The 20,341-nt window shown below is 33.8% G+C and overlaps 1 protein-coding gene across 3 annotated transcripts in view; it reads left to right on the plus strand.

Moving 5' to 3' along the window:
* LOC125067307 (serine/threonine-protein kinase Doa) overlaps window positions 1–20,341 on the plus strand; it is a 54,019-nt gene that overhangs the window by 11,250 nt on the left and 22,428 nt on the right. The window contains exon 1 of one of the 3 annotated variants that reach the window (XM_047675829.1): window positions 16,629–17,910. The exons of the other annotated variants lie outside the window; for them this stretch is intronic. Within the exon in view, the coding sequence (XP_047531785.1) occupies window positions 16,871–17,910 (1,040 nt within the window). The 5' untranslated portion in view covers window positions 16,629–16,870. Of the gene's footprint in view, window positions 1–16,628; window positions 17,911–20,341 lie in introns of those variants that run through there. 3 annotated transcript variants of the gene reach the window in all.

Raw genomic sequence — 20,341 nt, forward strand, 5'->3', positions numbered from 1 at the left:
CTGGACGCGATAGCCTTGTGTTTCCACTAGCGCCCTTGTAGCGCTCGAGCACACTTCATAATGTTGCCACATTCTATACCTAAATGGGTCGACGCTACCAAAGTATATGGAAAAACCGCTATTCGGTCAAATGCATTAAACGTCTTCCGCGTTCGTTTCCCTTTACAAGATAAATGTAAAAGCCGCAACACGTCTTTTTACCAAGACATGTTTCGTAGGTCCATTTTAACAAGTTTCATTTAAAAGTATATCCAGAGATTTACATCTAGTTTTCACTCGTGGTTTGACAGGTTCCGTTAGCGACTTGTTATCTTACCACGTCCGCTTTACATGCCTGTATGTACGTAATTGTAGCAGGTGTTGATTGGGCTCATTCATGAATAAAAGCTATTAAAAGTATGGTTTCTCATTGTCAAATTAATTAAGAAATAATCCTACAAAGCGAACTAAAATATTACTATATCTTACCATTGTAAGTGTACATATAGACAAATATTTGTAAATAAAAACAACACGACAGTATCGATAAGGATAAAAATCTGAAATACCCAAAGCAAAATTTAGCATTTAAAGCATATCAAGCAAAGTAATTAGTAAACAATGATTTACGTGAACTTCAAGCTTACCTAACAAAATTTATTGCTTGTTACGTTTTAAGAATTTCTTTGAGCGAAAACAAATAATCATGTCTTAAAATATAATAAAAAGTATTTTTCCATACTTACAGTAATTACAATATTAAAATATTGACATCAAACAAAAGCCCAAAATAAAAACAGATAAAAGGCATTAAAAAATCATGACATTTTGCGGCATCACCAGGAAAATAATGAGAAGTGTAAATAGGTAGGCGGCCGTTTAGCTGATTAAACGCGATAAAGACGTCTGGCACCGTCCAGGAGCAAAGGGCCCAGGGCCGGGAGAGATCGGCGGTCGCGGGGGGAACGCGGTCGACGAACTTGGCGTGGGTCGGAGGTCAGCCTCGCGACACGCGTTCATTAGAGCTGACATGCGCTCACGCCGATCTATACACAAAACGCCTTACCAACCTTAAATAAATAATACCAAAACCTATAATTATACATTTTTACATTAGACAATGAAATGGTCAATGTTAACATTAAAGGTCGTCAAGTTCAATTTAAAGATCTCGTGGCGGAAGCTTTAAATTTTTTATTTCCGTCCAAACTATCGAGCTGTTATTAAATGCTAAAAGACGTCAATTATTTGTACAGAATGTCCTTCAATATATTTTACAACCTTTTGATCTTGCCTTTCTTACTCATCTCTTTGTAAATATTAATTTGACTTATTTCCCTGGAAAAGATGCCTATTGTAGATATAAAAGATTTGTGAGGACATCGCTCTCTTCAGGGTCGTCGCAGAGGTTTGTTTGCAGTTTCATATATTTATTATATCGCATACCATTTCATATAATATTTATTGATACGCAACACTCACATGATTTAAATTATTTGTCTTAATATATTTTTTCCAGAGTTTGTTCATTTTTTGTTAATTGGCTCAATTCTATTGTGTGCACATATATTATACAAATATATGTTGGAACAGTACCTTAAGAATTGAACGAACTATTGAGGTTAACACTCTGCACCCTGTTAACGTTTTAGTAAAGATATGGAAATAAGTTTAATGATATAACAGAGTAACTTTAGTAAATAGGTCAGAAGTAGTTCCGTAAGTTATAATAATTCTTATTATGTTTATTACAATTCACAACACTAGATTCCAAGATAACCTTTGAAAGCCATACGAGTTCTCGCAATGATCCGAAAGGACGACATGGATGTGGACAGCTTATTGGTGTCAACGAAAGTTTTGTCTATTGACCTACGAGATATACATCCTAAGAGTAATTGTAACCATTAATCTAATTCAAATCGCTAGACGTGCACAATGAATCAGTATGAGTCAATCGAGAAAGTAAACCAGTAAGCATTGTTCCGAGTGGATGCACGGCGTACAGCGGGTGCGTGGGCGCAGGCAGCGGCGCGAATTAAACCAGCTCTCTATTCATTACTCATCGTTATTGCTATCGCCATTTCGGGAGACGAAAGCGAGTGTAGGCTTATTTAACCTCAGATTTATATGTATAATTATTTGTTTTGAAAATAATGAAGTAAAATGATGTCTTCTTTTAAAAGCAAAAGCGTTGATTCTGTTTACTTTTATAATTTTTATTTCCTTTCACTTAATTTTACTCGTTTTTAAATCGACAGTGATCTGTTCTAAAAATAATGAGCGTTCTTTTAAACATTTTTTTACCAGGTTGTATTGTAATATTTTAGGCGACTCTTAAGTGTTTGTAAAAATATCATGACATATATAATATGTATATGATATCATAACAACATTATTATTAGTCTTATATAAACAAACACCTATAAAATGTTCTACAAAATATGTAAAATAGATATAAAATCCAAATTACAAAGTGTATATTCAATATAAAAATTAAATGCGGACACGAACTATACCTATTTATTTTTCATTCTAAAATGACATAAAAGAACATATTGACATTTAACAGTATAACTTTACGATACGTTTAAATAAAGGTTCTCCACTTCCAGTTTCACTATTATATAGATCTGTATTATATTTCAAAATATTATTTTGTTTGTATTATTAAATACAAAACGATATATTAATATTTTTATACTTTCCAATATGTGGTCAGTCAGTCCGTACACATGAGTGACCTTTGTCGTTGTCGATCGTTTCACGCCGAGTGGGTACCTATTTGACCGTACTCGTTACAAAGCCGATATTTATATTGAAAATATCAATATGTACATGCTTTTAAAAATAAACTTGAAAGTCTACTTTGATATATATATAATCTTGCATCGATGATATTGTAATCTAGTGGAAAGGGTACGAGTAATTCTTTAATAGTCGATATTTTTATGATAGGCAACTGGTTCCAGTCTTAACTTTTTTTTTTGTACTTATCATTGATAATGCTTTGGAAAAGTCATTGTCAAGTAAACAATATTACCTCATAGTACTTATTATTAGTGTTAGTGTGTTTATCTCGAGACACCGTCATGAATAAAACATCATCGTATAAATATAATGCAGTACATGGCGCCTGCGACTGTCGGTATGATTAATTTGACGTTTATTCCGATCGACTAAAATGATACGATTGTTCATTAAATTTCATAAATCGTAACTTCGAAAACTTAATTATTCATCAAAAGAGCTGTTTTACTGATTACCATATTTTAAAAAGAACCAATTAATAAAAATGGATTCTTGTTTTTATATAATTTTCATAAAGTCGTAAATTTATAAATTTTAGAAACCTATTTCATGTCTTCCGAACGACAACGTTCGATGTTTCTGGTTTAACATTATAACATCAGCGGACTTTCCTCAGTAACCCAATGAGAACAGCTGTGTATTATAATTCCGTCGACAGCGTGTTTACTTTTTACCAACAAGTATAACAACACAAGAAGTATAATCATTGTTCATTGTGGAACGCAGAGGATTCTCGTAGAAAGTACCTAACCGCTTGCGAGAACGACAATAACTCGAAACTGTATTGTTCTCATATAAATGATCGCTATTTATTGAACAAATTTCTGATTTGGTTAAATTGGTCTATAATTTAGTTGCTTGATTTTTCCTTTTGGAAACTATATAAGGATATTTTTATACTGATTTTAAAGTGATGTATGTTTTAATAAAATGTTGGATAACATTTAATTGATATTATCTGGTGAACGCTTTTGCAAAGACAGAACAAATGTAAGAGAACGCATACATTTTGCTAAGTGTACGAAATTGTATACGTTTTCCTTCTCCGTCAATTTGCTAAAACATCAAAAATACGTTAATCAACCTTTCTCCATCTGAATAATTATTAAGCGTGTAATAATTTTAACTTTCGCTACTGCTATGTCAATCAAATTAGCAAACGAAACTTTTTAAATTACTAGAGGCTAATTAGTTTAGACTTATAATTTATTATATTACAGTTTTTATTTTCTTAAACATAGTTGTAACGTATGGAGAGACGAAAGTCGTCCTGTGCGAGGTAGTTGTTAGTGAAAGCATCGGTGGGCTCTGCGTACATTACGCTACCGTTTTAATTAAAACACACGAGTTAATTAAAATCTTTACGAAATCGACTTTAATCTTCAAACGATTACTATAGACTCAGCATTATTTCAATTATATCATACGATAATAGTCATAACTTACATAGTGAAATTTCTATGTTTTATTAAAGTCTGTCTATATTTTTCCTTCATACATCCGATAGGTGGCGGCTTGGATTGGTTAATAGTTTCATTCGACACAGGCAATAAAATGTATAATTTATTGGTATTTCGTGACTGAAACTTAGGTTCATCATTTAAATAACACTCAAGAGATACAGCCGATTCAGATTAAATAATAAATGCCATGATTTTTGGAAAAAAAAATATAGAGTATACAATAAACCGTGGATTGTTAACTGTTTAAATATAGTGCTAAAATGATACTTTAAGCTGCAATTTAATTAAAGCTTACAATGCCCAATTAAAACAATAATATTTAAAATGTAAGGATCTTTATCTTTTATAAGAACCGTTTAGGCGTCATCTAAATGCTCCAGGAATACCCTTAACTTACTTGCGCAATGCCGAGTGATGAATTTCGAAGATTTTTAAAGTAATGTAAGTCAGCAACATTTGATCGTCTTATTTGTTTAAGCACTTTTTTTTCAAGAGACATTTGATTTCCATTTTAAACCGGACGTCATCGAAAAAAAAAACTTAAACAATGTTTTCAAACAAACAACAAAACAAGCGAATACAAGTCCAAGGGCTGTCTATTTTCTAAAAACGTAACGTTGTGAAAATATTAATTAAAATATGACCTACTTGACGATACGGGTGGTAACTACTCAGACGAGTGTACCAAGTTAAATAGTCAAGATATATAAGAACTAAAAAAACGTGCACTAAAAAGAGTTAAGGGTTAAGTAGGAATGGCGAAATAGAAATGTAGCTCGGTGAGGGTAATCAATATAATAATGTACTGTAGGTAAGGCTTTTTGCAAGCCCGTCGGCGTACCACCCACTCACCAGAAATTCTACCGCCAAACAATAATACTTAGTACTGTTGTGTTGCGGTTTGAAGGGTGAGTGAGCCAATGTAACTACAGGCACAAGGACATAGCATCATAGTTCCCGAGGTTTTTGTCGCATTGGCATTGTACAAGATTGTTAATATTTCTTACAGCACTAATGTCTATGGGCGGTGGTGACCACAAACCATCAGTTGGCCCATTTGCTCATCCGCATAATTATATTACAAAAAAAAATAATCTTAAGGAACACTTGGTGAGTCCTTACATATTTATTTACCAACTTCCCATTTATTACTCAAGACGAGATCTCTTTCAGACGTCTCGACAATTCACTAATACGCACAAAATCTAAATATACTTTGTTCAAGTAGACTTTTACAAGCAATTTTGAATCTTCATTTTAATAAATTATATTCAGTGAAGCTACCATTTATATATACATATTACTAGCTCGCCCGCCCCGGCTACGCACGGGTGCAATGCTGATACTAAATATACTACAGAATGTCTCTTACAATGTTCACAGCTTTTTTGTCATTAGATAATAAAAACTGCTTTGTCCCTGCATTTTAAATCTGTAATATCTTTGAGAATATTCATTTAAATGACATGCTGTAAAGGGCCACATTGATCTATATTAAAAGCACAATGTTTGTAAGGTACTTGATTGGATAAGGATTAATGTTGCATTGCTTAAAATCGTTTCGAAAATAAGCCATTATTTCTCTGTAAAAAGTAAAGCATAAAAAATGGTTATTGTGGGTTATCTCTAAGAGATAGAAATATACTATCGCGGAATTTTTTGGAAGACCTTTTTATATATTACATATGTTGATCTATCTCGTAGGGTTCAGCCAGCGTTTGCAATGTAAGCACAAAGAAATGTGTTTATTTACGACTTCACTTTAGAAACCTCTAAAATAATTAGTGTTTTTCTACTATATTTTGCATGTATTATACATAAAAACTTCCTCTTAAATCAATCTATCAAAAAAAAAAAACCATCGAAAACCGTGGTGTAATTTTAAAGATCAAAGCATACTAGGGACAGACAGCGGTAAGTGGCTATTTTTTATACTATACTATAATGATATAAAAAAAATATTTATCATATGTAGAAAATTTATTCGGCTTTATACATCGAATGTAATATGATACAATTATAATATCTTATTTTATTTACATGATAAAGTCGTGAAAAAAGTTCAAGACAGTACTCACACGCACATCGATTCATTAAAATAAAAAGTTAACTTTTTTTAGATTGCAGATTCTTTTCTCATCCCTCTTTCCAATTTTTTTAAAGCGAACATAGCAAAGAATCGCATAAGCATATCTGAATTCATTTCCTCAATATTATTTGAATTATCCGTTTAATGTTATATAGTCCGTTGCTGCAACTTTGCAACTTATATATTTTAATATTATAGTTACTATCTTTAACCCTATTCAGACACTGAATAAAGTAAATTTTGAAGGCTATTTCAAAGTCAGATAAAATATTTTTCGAACCAAATCGATATTATTGAAAATTATTGAAAATACGTAACGTTAACGACGGTGACGACTACGTAAATTATCCAGGTTACCTACTATATTACCGGTCTTTCTAGAGTTAAATAATGTATATACTATATTGTATGCAGTTTATTTATATCTTAACTTATCCGAAATTCTAGTGCACGCGGTGTAGCTTGTACTAGTAGCCAATAACCTATATCCATGCCCAAAGGTCATTCGGACGAAGTCGCAGGCTTTGTGTATAAAAATGGTTGACATAAATTAAAAAAATACTGTTATTATATATGCTTACAATTGAGCACTTAAGTATAATAGCCGCAATTATTTCTTCAGAACTTACAATTTAATATTATCTGCTGTAAGACGACAGTAGGTCTGTTTAGATTGCAGAGGATTTGTTTGTTACTCGATGTTTTGTTTATGTATTGAGTTCCATGGAACTGACGCGAACAATATCGCATTGTGTCTATCGGGATGCGTGGGTCGTGTATCTGTAACCTCAGACAAGATAAACTACGGTAAAACAATACTTATAATGTTATATTATATTATGGGGTTTGTTATGTATAAGTATATGCAGAAAATAAAAATGATGATGATTAAGTACATACATTTATTAATGAATTTTTATGTCTATTTATCCATCTGGCTGTGCATATCGCTGACACCGATAGATGTAAGTTAGCTGCTCGTTCCGACTTCGCATGATTTAAATAAGGGTTACCCTATGATATTTATTCAAATACCATACGGCCTATGACGTCGATAGTCGTCGTGATATAAAAACCTATAACAGTATGAAAATTCCTTTAATTGTGATGTATATTTTGCCTGTAAGCGTAATAGTGCGTCCTAAAAGAAAAGAAATTTAAAACTTTAATATTGTTAAATACAAATGCTAATTAATCAGTAATAAATGCTAAGAAGAATTATAGTGTGTTTGACTATTTGTACTGCTTAATTTGTATTAAATGTATAATATAATCTCGTGGCGTATAAATACATTTTACTAATTTCTATCTTTCACTAAACATAAAATTCATAAAGTGGGTCGAACGGACGTTTTTGTGATTATTATTAATTCGTGGCATTGTTTTGTCCATGTTAGACACGGCAGCTTTTGTTAGCGGTTTCTCGCGTGAAAGTATATTGTTATACGATGATAAATATATTACGGAGATTGTAAAACAATTGAGTACAAAATACTTAATAGTAACAATTTAAACGATCGTTCTTCTTAAGACTACTTTAAAAAGAAAAAGCATATGAAGTCCTAAATCCACTCGTCTTCGTATCAATTAACAGTATGACTGGTGTCATTTTTATTTTAGCAATAATTACAGTATGCGATGGTTATTTTTGCTGCATGCATTGATAAGACAAAACAAACATAAATTTCAAATGTAGATAATTTGATCTGTAAAAACTAGGTAATTAGAACAAGCTCGTACTGGTACCTAGACCGATACAGTTAATTTCGGTACTGACTCACCAATGCCAAATGATTGCGCTAACCCAAATTGTCAAAAACACATGTGTAACTATTGTTTCAATTACATTGTATTCGTTGATTAAAATACCTTAATGTATAATTAATATTATGTGTGTCAAAAAACTTCTTATATAATTATTGTCCTTGGTACACGCTTGTTGGTACCACCCTAATGTATCTATTAAAAAAATATATATGAAATGATTACCGTAATGTTTGTTAAGTCATGATATTGCTAATTAATTGACATAAAATGTAGTATAAATTCTAATTGTTATAGATATATCAAAATGTATTATGAAATAGTTATTAATGTTTAATGCTCAATAAAATATATAAAATTATTCGTTTGTTAAACACGTGTTTAGGTCACGATAATGTAAGGATGCAACATATGCAAACTTAGGCACGTTTTTGAGTCACAGAATAGCCCTTTGTTCGGCGTTGTGTCGATGCGTGGAGTAGCACTGACATTGACCATCACTCTATGGTACTTAACATGCGATTAAAAATATTAACATTGCACGGCGCAGTATTTATATCTACGATCTACATGGCTATTTGCATCAATATGATATTTTATTGATATTTTATTCAAAAACTGACTGGTTGTTCTCATGCATGGTCGGCTTATTCGCTAAACTCACTAAATAAAGACAATCTGTGACAGCTAACAGTGGATTATGTAAATAGAAACATTTAATACCTTTCGAGACTAAAAGTTAATGCCGAAGGTCGCGTTTGTTGGTGTGTCAGTTGTAATCTCCTTTGGTATCGTCTACGATACCAAATGAGATTGAGCCCGCATCGGCTTTTACGACAGAAATTATTGAGTGTCGTAATTTTCGTTGAAAAGTGATGATAGGTCGTTGTAGTACTTTGCATAGAGATTACATTCCAAATATTTAAAAAAAGTGACTTTAATGAGAGACCTTGCCGGGAATTGGTATTGGCTATCCTTAAGGGAAGACAAGTAGATAAACAAGGTTTCCGTTTAAGGATCGCCAATGCATCGACCGCCTACGTATCGCTCAGAAATCAATGGAGGCGTCGTACTAAAACACTGCAAACAATCTTTCGGTAATTCGCTCGTTCGAGGAAGTATTTATCTCGTTCTGGTTAACCGTGTGTAAAATGTAAAATGATTTAAATCACAGCTCAGGTCGCCAGCCTGTTTTGTGAATGACAAGAAAGTGAGATAACATTAGATTAAAAATAAAGTGAGGAGAAATGAAAATTTATGAAAACGTTAATTACATTCTTCAAAAGTTAACTGCTGCTAAAGATCATTCTGATAGTCAAATATTAGTTATATTTTGACTATCAGAATGATCTTTTAAAAATTTAAACCTGCCAGAAAACTTTTTCGAATTTCGTTTTGAGCTTTTGTTTATATCATACAATAATTACGAATGCGTAAATCGTGATCACTTTTGTTTTCAAACGTCTTTCTTAGCGAGTCTCGTGACCTTGATTATTATCCACCTCCACCCGCGCAGCTGCACATTGTCTGCAGTGGTTTGTCGTCAAACGTGACATGATTTTCCTTTTTGTTAAATTACATATTATATATATTAATAAGCGAAAGTTTTTGTTTGGTTTTATGCCACTGTCACGATTTTCATATTTTGGATAAATTTTAATAATTAGTTACACTTCATTAGAGCTACAGCCTTAGTATGCACTGTAACTCAGTCTTGTATTTCTTATTAGTTAAATTATTTCAATAATCCAAATAATTAGAATTGATTTACAGTTTTCACATCATTCAAATATGTACCTTATATGGAGCTAACAAAGTTCTTCTAGTCTCTAGCTTTGTGTACATCAGGTGTTAATGACTTTGACAAGAGCCCAATAGGGTTAATGAGCGTTTACATATGCAACTGCTACGGAAATGTTCCGTCGTCTTGTCTATAGTGACGGAATATTTTATGCTTGTTGAAACTATTAATGTACCATAATACTAAATTGTTTAGATAATACTTCTTTGAAGGGAAATCTATTAGGTATGACTCAACTGACGCAATCGACTTAATTCTCTTAGAATGTAATATGCTAGGAAAACAGAAACGGGTTTTATTTAAGAATATAATATAAATATAAAAATACTTTGGCCTTTTTTTTATAACAAAACACATGAGCACCTACGTGTGAATCATTTTACATATCAATACAATTGTAATCTCCTTTCTAATGGCTCATCATAAGTGTGACGGCGACCCCGAATATAAATTATGAGAACAAGTAATTTCGTGTATGAAGGATGACGAACGGCAGTAATGTGGTACCACCTACACAGTTCTTCGACGAATCGAACTGTACCTACGCCAGCGTACTGACTTTCTGCCCCAATTACGTTAACATTGATAACGGCATCTGTACTGGAAAAGTCCAATTAACTGTTGACACTTGTGGCGTGTTCATAATATCTATAGGAAAAACCCGAAAGTCACAACAGCACCTCGCCAAAATATAAAACGCTATGTGGATATGTGGTTTTACATTGTATATAATAATTGTGTTACGAGAAATTGAAAGGACCGCCAATAAATAATAAATCGCGAAGTAATTGAAAGAAACACGGTTAACGTGACGATGAAAGGAATTTTGTGTTTGTCATGCTTTGAATTCTTACATTTTTTGTCTGGACTTCGATACTTCACTGATCGTGAGTCATATGAGCAGGATCTTTGTTTGTTCTTCTCAGAAGAAGAACAGGCCTGGCTCTGTGGGAAAGGTATTTTAATGCAGGTCGACGGACTGATTTCTCCTGTCCTTCTTACGGACGTCGCAGACCTTTTAATATAATTAAATGTCTGACTTACTTACGTATCGGTGCATTAGATTAACGAGGGTATAATTTGATGTTATGGATCCAAAATTATTTTGAACACATTCAATACCATATATCAATTTACTTAGCTTGCACGGTGTTTCATCTTTCGCAACGTCTATCAATGATACTAGTATAATTTGACGAAGTTAAAGTTTTTTTATTCAAAATTTGAGTAATACATTTTCAAATACAAATTTATGATTTCTATGTTAATATATAAGTTTAATTAATTAAGTCATCTTATAAATAATTAATTAATATTTCATAATTATTAAAACAAGTAAGATTCGTGTAAATTATTGTTTTAAATGTGACTACAATGATTTATTGATGTAAACAGTTATTTTGCAATTCTTAAGCTGGGTTGGTACATTTTTATACTTAAAATAAGAGCTAAAAAGAAAGTCTTTCTAATAAAATACTAATGAAATAATCTAAGACAATGATGACCAATCTATACTAACGAGTAATGTTCTGATTGAACATACCGTATGACCAATTTTGACCTCGATGATTAATGATGACCGTTATTCTTAACTCAGTTTTTATTGTGTTAACTTTTGAAATACATGACCGTCTCTCTCTCGCTGTCTTTATGCATGAATATTACACAAGTGTTGAGAAACACGCGCTGTGTAACTACTGTTATTAACTCAAAGCAAATAAACAAATACTTTGCAGCCACTTCCTGAACCAACGTCAAATTTACAAAGTTGAGATGTATCCCAGGAAGTCCATTTATAGGAACTATTTCGATAAATTGTTTAGATTGTGTTAGACTCGTGGCTGTCGGATCAGGTTTCTGTGGAAGCACCATTTACGGCATAGGATTAATTCTCCGTGGTCATTGCTTGAATCACGGATATACTTCGAAACATTTTAACGATCACTTATTATGTACGCTTATTTTTATTTTGAATACAAATAGTTTTTCTATACTAACTATATTAAGTGCGGTTTCCTTTTTTGGCTTCATATTTATTGAATTTTGACATGTGTGCGTGACCGACTTAATGAACTAGATGCCCAGTATTTGGCCATAATGAGATCTACTCTATATTTTTTGCGTATCACTCATTATTGTTTATTGAGGTGTAATTTTCCTGGTAATGATTAAATTTGTTTTCGATGCGCAACATCTCGTGAATTAGATTTTTTATTTAAAAGCTCATTTAGATACATACAATTATGTTTGTAGGATATATTTATTATGAAAATACCAAGATCGTATAATATAATGTAGAGCAGGGACATTAAAGTTGTTTCTATTCTTTTCAAACTGTCATCTTGTAATTTCTTAACATCGAGAGACAAAGAGATGTGTGGCAATGACGCGCTAGAGCGGCGACCGATTTTTCTTTCGTTAGTCTAGGCGGCCCAGTAATGAACCATTTGGGTCATTGGACCTCACCGTTTGTCGGCTACTCGCCGCCTGACTCGCCTCCGGTGCTATTATTTTTTTTGCCAACATTTACGTGCCACCTATTGTCTGACGCGGTCGAAAACTGAAGCTTTGTGTTACGCTACTGATACAATGTTTTACTTCTCTTTAAAAACATTAAGGTGTGCATAAATAATTCCGTCCGCTGTTTTGGCGCAAGAAAAGCTAACGGAAAACGGGCTAACGGTATCCATAGGAAGGGTGTGCTGAATCAGACGACCGCCAACACTTCATAATTACTTGTTTCGTCTTGCACAATGATTTACTTATAGTATCTCTCCGGTTCAAGTTAATTATTTTTAACACCTTTTATAGGTCAAGCATGAGCTAAGGGTTCACCCTCGGTGTGTATAAAGTCGCAGAAGCGCATAATTATTGGCAGTGACACACATCATCGCTGGATTAGCAATAATAATATCGTTCTTGTATAGGCATGTTGTCTCTTACGTTTATAAATATTTAACGTACAGTCTGTTTGTATTCCATGAATATGTACGAAGAACTTGACACTCGGCACGCCGAACTTTAGGTTAAGTCAATAATATACAAGAACACGAAACAAACACGAGTATTAAAATAATATCAATTATTTTAACTGATTTGTCAAATATCGTGGTTGTGTATGTAGGTAAATAAATCACGATTTCAAATAAATACAAATTTTCGTTTACAAATTAATGGAGAGTGTGGATAACCTAATTGTAAAAAATATTATATTTTACGGCCTAGTTTTGATTAATTGTAACAATGGCGCACGATTTTCAGAAGATAACATGAAAATATTTAACATTAAGTAGCAATCATATTAAAAAGATATAAAAATATTATTACTTTTCATCAATATCAATTACAAGTGCAACGAGATTAATAACAAGACATTAGAAAATCATTAAAATATCGTTCATCAAATGCGTAGTCTATAAATAACTTATTATTAGAAAAAAAAAACAACTAGAATTCTCGAAATATGGCGAATAGTAAATAAGTGTCCTATTATCTATAAATAGAAAACAAAGAAAATAAATGAGAAAGTTTCTAATTTGTAAATACATGTTTAATACATTAAACTGAACTATAACGAAAAAATGTTATCGTATATATGTATGTGCGAAAAAACAGGGCTAGCGAATGGCTGTTAATCAAAACAATGTTCTAAGAAAAATAGTTCTTAAAAGGCCTATAGTAAAAACCGCAACATCATGTGTCTACCTTGTAATACCTACCTTTTTATCTACATTTTGACCTTCGCAGTTAGAATTACCCAAAATTTGAATCTACATCGTCCGTCGTGGAATTTATTTATTTCACATTTCACAGCAAAACGTAAGACTCGAACCATTTTTATATTATTAATATTATATACTCAATATTCTCATTTGTTTACGTTTACTTACGTAAACGAATAAATAAAAGAACGTAATAAAATAAATTAATGTACCTACTCAGTATTTTCTTTCTATGCGCATTTTTAATTTTCTTTATTGATAAATTGCCCCTTTGCGACGATAGTATAAGTTTGAATTATGTCGAATATAAATAAAATGTAAGAATACAATGTAATAAAGCATGTAACTAAATACATTTTATTTATAAAATAAGTAAACATTTAAAATTTTAATATATTTTTGAGTTGTGTACGAGTACCACAGTAACATAAAAGGCCATTATTGGTCTTTAGACCTAAAATGCAGTTATGATTATTATTTGTAATTTTTAACGATTGAACCTTTGATACTTGACAATGATATTATGAATGTATATTTAATTTATCGAGAACATGTTAATCGTTGACCGGATCAATTTAAAGCTCTGTTTCTCAGTAACAAAACGTAGGCAGTCATTATTTATGTCGCAGTCTCGCGGGCTATCAATTTAATTTGTTTTATGTATTAACTTTCAACTTTCACTCGGTTTTAGGAACTCTGTACTTAAACATATTAATTCGTTATTCGTTTAGTCATACGTTGTTTAGCGTTCTTCGTATTTGTTATATCATCGGGATTTCGCGAATTAAATATTTCAAATATAAATTGAATCTACAAAAAAAAAAAAATCCTAAATACAATCGATACATTTTGTTGTCGTTTAATGATAAGGAAAAATAAAGCGAAAGAACGTATTGAGTGTATGCTTATTTTTTTTCTTACTTATTAATTCTTTAAAACTATATAGCTTTATTTATAATATATATTTCAGTCCGTAATCAATAACAAGTTTCTATTAAGAAACATTTTGAAAAGTGTTTCGAAAGTGACCAATTTAATCTCGATAACACTAAAATCCTAAATTATATATTTAATAAAATCACTTATAAGCTTTATCGTTAAATCACAGCTAGTCAGGTTATTATTGAAAGCACCAGAAACTAACGCTATTTAAAATTGTAATGTTTACAGAAATGAGTTATTTTTTCCAGTGGCCCAAATGCATATTATTATATTATTATCATGCAGTTAAATTTCGAAACAGAATTGGCCTTCTGTGCCCGGTTCGCATAATAATTGAATGATTTCTTTTTTTAATGTACTCTATTCATTACATATTCGTGAGTCGATATGAATTAAATATACTAATTTTTTTTTTTGTTTTTGTTGCAGGTAACACAAATATCTATAAGATAAAAGAAATGTATGCGGTGAGGTGTAATTAGGATTTGTATAACGAGAATAATTATTGTGACGACAAGTTCTTCTTTTTGCACTCAAGTAGTGAGAACAATTATTAGGAATTACAGGAAAAAGTTATGAAAGAAAAAAATTAATACCAAAATGATTGAACTTTTTGACATAACTTATATAGTCACGTCAAAAAGTTAAGAAAAAATCTTCGTCACTTATTATAATTATTCGAGTGATGTAACTTATAGTTAATTATATTATTAGTAGAAGTATAGTTTATTCAATTTAAGTAAGCTTTGTACAACACTCGATAGCGAAATTGTATTTATTAAATATACCTCTAGTTCTTCGCATTGCCAATGAAATTTATTATTTAAAAAAAAAAGACAACTCGTTGGATATTCCGTATATTATCTAGTCCGCGTATGATAGGCATAATGTTAGTAGGGTGCGTTGGTTTTGCGAATGTAGCAACAGTGGATGCAGGCAGTACTAGAACAGGCTCAGTGTGCGGCGTGGTAATGAAGGTCAGTGCTCCTGCGATTCCGGCCGTAGTGCTCTGCGTTAGAGTCATAAGTGGCGAACCGCAGGAGAGAGGTGGCGGCGGTGGGGTCCTCGCGGCCGAGCGTGCGTTGCTTCCCTTCAGTCAGTTCAGTCGCAGCGGTGCACGCACACCGTACGCAGTTCTCGCGCGCGCAACGAGAAGGTATGCACGACCGGCCCGAACCTCCGTCGCAACCGTCGCTCGAATCATGCACTCGCTTCCGGTGGCTGCTCTCCTTCTATTTAGTTACTTCGCGTTATCATACACTACGAATTTATAAAGTGATAATTTTTGGTACTGTTTATATATACAACAGGTTGCAGCCACCACTCTAGTGTGTGTTTTGATCGGTGCTTAATACAAGTGGAGTGTTGTTCATTTAAGAAATTAGTGTCGTAAAATATGAAAATGTGTTGGACGCTGAAATTTATAATTTACACTTCGCCTAATAATTATCCATGAATAAGATAAAATTTTATCTCGACGTGTTACGTTATTTGTGCACTTAAATAATACGCTCGGCAAAACCTAACAATTCTTATTTATCAACACAATACGGAAAATAGTTACAAGTTAATGCCTTATTATACTAAATATATTTATTATATCACCGCTGTTAGTTATTCGTTGTCCCAGAATTATGTTTGTATTACGACTATCGCACTCATGCAATTGTAGCGGGCCAAGCGAGGATGTGTCTGTCGCGGGCCATATGGCAGGCCCGCCACTGGCCATATTAGGGACGCCATCAAGGCAACACTTGTTGCACTTATACGGTATAAATGCTCCACATAACAAGTTATCGCTTAACTGACGTCTTATCAACAACTTAATTAAATGTATCAGCGGGGCACTTTATTATATATTAAAAGGTCTTACTTGTTTTCGTAGTCACATTTTATTGTGCATACTTGACGTGATTGGTAGCATAATTGCATAACTGATAAGGCAGCGGGTCGCGAGCGCATTATGCAAGTTGTGAGTAGGAGCGGACGGCGCACTGGGCGGTTCGTTGACCAGTGCGTTGTCCCGCCACGCCGCCGCCCACCGCGAAGGTCGCGGCCCACACCCGACACAACCTAATACCATAACACACTCGTATTGCCTGCCTTGCAAAATTAAATTCAAACACCACAAAGCTTTCCTTCGCCGTTAGTCGACACAAGTAATTTCAGCGTCCGATACATTTTCATTGTAACCTCATTACAGGTAGAGCCGATATGTGTTCAGTGAACTCGTTATAAAAATCAGTTTAATTGTGAACAAAATAATTAACTCTAGCTAAGTGGAAATTTCGATCTCAAAATGGTGACTTCGAGAATACCAGCTTATTCTCTAAATTCGGAGTTCAACAGGGAGTTCAGAAGTTTCCGCATAACGCGAGCGACTCCACGTTCAACATTGTACGCGCCTGCCATTGTACCTATACACGAATACCCTAGAGTCAGCGTGCATGAGAGACGAGAGGCACTCAAGGCTGCTTTAGCAAAAGCATGGTCTTCGAAAAGCAGTGAGAGAAAAAAGCATGATACGTGGACTGTTCCCAACGAACAGAGTAGAGCCGGCATCACGGCTGCTGATTTTGCTGTCAGAGCGCAACACAAAGGAAACTCTAAAGGCGAAGAAATTTCGCGTGTTGCGCTCGTTAGACACGAATTTGAAAGCAAGGATTCAGAACGCACTCAAAGATTTGATAAAATCGACAGCAGTCAACCAGCTAGTTTTACCTACGGAAGGATTAGCGGAAACGGTGTAGATATACAAGAAACACTCAAAAAGAACTGTGATAAAGGCTTGCACACAAACGATTTGAGTTATAGCGATTACCTTAATAATGTTCCTAAATGTAAAACTAGTTTTGAAAATAATTTTCTAAAACAAAATCTCGATGAGCGTTACAATAAACGAAACGGGTACGATGTCACGTCGAAACGCATTGACAGAGACATCAATTTAAATAACGTCGAATACGGTAGCCTTAATGGCGACGCGTATGATTCTTCGAAATATTCGCGAGTCGCGAATGGAACAGAATCAGTGCAGTTTAAAACATACGGTAAAGTCGACACCGTTAAGAGTAAATTACTCACCACAGATGGTCCAAAAACCGTGACGTCTTGCAACGGAGAGAAACTGAACGGTTACAGTGACGCAGAGTGGCGAAACGGCAAGGAGCAACAGAGGCCATTGACGAGCGGTCCCAAATCTGTCGTAGAACAGAGGCTGGCAGAGAGGCTCGAAGTAAAGGTTGCAGAGTTACCCGCTCTGTATCTCGGCGTCGATTCTTGGACACCCAAGTCTGCCGCTTTCCAGAAGAGTATGCGCGAGCACGAGTGGAGCGTTTCGTATGTACTACTCATGTGTAAAATGATGAATTTACTAACACAAATTAATCCCTTTGCAATATCCTTATAAACAACGATATTCACTGCCCTTGAGTGTGTTTAGGGGACTTAACGTTCAGGTATAAAGCGGATTTAATAAATAAAAGTTCAGCATCTTCGTTGCGTATAAAAAACTAAAAAAAATAAGCTAAACCAGCTCGGCTCACAGCCGGTAGTTTGAGTGCATCGACTTTGCTACTGGTTTAGAGTGCATGAGCGCTATTACTATCTCGTTTCGCAAACCATCGCAACCAACTATGCATGCCTACGATTCTATATGATATATTTTTTTCTATATACTTTTTTGTATGTGAATAAATAACCAAGATAAATATCAACCAAAATCTCTAAAGATATAGTTGACTTTTTATCTGTAATTTGTTTACGGTTTTGTGTATCTCTTTGCTATGTCACCTGTGACCTAGTGTAATTTTACGAACATATTTCCAATGTATATAGGTAATGGTCGAAAACATGCTGTCTGATAGCGGTAAGCTCTTGACAGCCAATTAAGTTGTGTTAAGTCATTATACAAGTAGTCACATGACTCATAGTTTTGACCTTATTCCTGCTTTTAAAATGTTGCTTAAAGTTTTGATAAAATCCCGGCATGCTTATAGGATATAAATCGTTACGATACTGCTTAGCTGTAAATAATCTGACTAATTAGATATTCGACAAACTGCATTAAATTGATACGTGACTTCTTTTGTGTGCACTCATTTTACGAAATTAATTTAAAAGAAGCCTACTTCTTTATTTCTTATTTTATTTTTTACAATAAACTCAACTGGAAATTAGGAATACAATAATAAGCAAATATTCGCTAACCCGTGGGCGCTCTCGCAGTTATAACTTACAAGATTCGTCTCGATAGCATTTTAGTGAATGTTTCAAGGTCCCGTCCTGGTTTGTACGCTCGCAAAGGATTTGTCAACCTGGTTAAAATTATGACGTAATTTATTTTTGTCTTTTATATCTTTCTCTAGCACGCTAAAGGTTTGTTGTTAAGTTACTTATTATATTACTTATCCATTTATTTAAATTTTTGCGGTCATTATATTATATAAAATAAAGTGTTAGGTATATTTAACGGCTTTTTTTAATTTCATTGTGAGATAGTCGGAAATTATACGACATTGAAGTGAAAGTTCTTATATGAGTGTAGCTAAATTTGCGATTTTGTCTAATAAGATTAAATTGCTTAATTTAACTTAAAATGTAAAATTACTACAATTTATCTGAACGTGATAATATGCTGTCAGTACAATTAAATTTTAAAATACGTGCACGATGTAAAAGTGACATTACGTTGTTTTGATATCATATGATAAATTACGCGTCATATACATATGTACATACATGCATCTACTTTTTATCAGTGTATAATAAGTTTTTAGTCAACAATAACTTTCTCCAAACATGATGAATGTTTTGTTTACATCATTTGCTTTTCTTTCGTACTTCTGTGACGATATGCACGTATCGTCAATATAAAACGGTGGCATTAACGGTCAGTTCACGTATATATGACAAATGTCAGAAACTGCCCGTAGTTACGCAGTCTGATCAACTTTCACTGCAGACTGGTCCCGCGTCCCGCAGCCCCCTGCACCCTGCTGCTACGCGTGCGCCTTATCGTCCGTCGTTAAAGCCTCAGATCTGTGGAGCTGATGTAACAGTATCAAACTTTGCATCTAATCTAACAAACGGTGATTCCGTGTCATTTATTCTTCAACGCCGTGAAGAACTTGTGATCGTGAGACGTTCAATTTTATTCTCTTGCTTTAGGTGATGTATATTGTTATTACGAAAAGTTTTCATTTTGGTTTATTATTTCAAATGATAAAAAGTGCTTTCGGCTAAATTAAATATCGTGACTGTATAAATACTTAAGAGTTTTTCGAAGCTAATTGAAATATCGTTTATGTAGCTCTTCGTGACAGTGAGAGCCACGGTTGTCATTGACCCGAGAGCGCGGGCGGACGATTAGTCGCGGTTGCAGTGTTGACACGGTTCACAGTAATCGCTCATCCAACTTGGCCTCGCCTAGCTGCCTGCCAGTCGACGGTCCGCAGCCCCCATCCGCACCGTCATGCATTTCTAATTCTGTACACAGAACTTAAAAACCGAACCGCAATTTTAAAATAAAAAAAACTGAAACAAAAACTTGTTCTTAATCGAAAACGAGTCAAGGTGAAAATGTAAAATGTGTGGTACAACAAACAATAATAATAAAAAAAACCGCGGCTTATGCTAGGAATCCTTGACCAGCCACAGTCCGTTTCGCATTGAAGACCGCGGCTTTCAATTTCGCAAGAGTCTGCACTGCACCTGCTCCGATCGATTATGGTCATGGTGCTAAAAAACACTCCACACCATTTGCTTTGCT

The sequence above is a fragment of the Vanessa atalanta genome, chromosome 11 (genome assembly GCF_905147765.1).
Source record: "Vanessa atalanta chromosome 11, ilVanAtal1.2, whole genome shotgun sequence".
In the NCBI taxonomy this organism is placed as follows: domain Eukaryota; kingdom Metazoa; phylum Arthropoda; class Insecta; order Lepidoptera; family Nymphalidae; genus Vanessa; species Vanessa atalanta.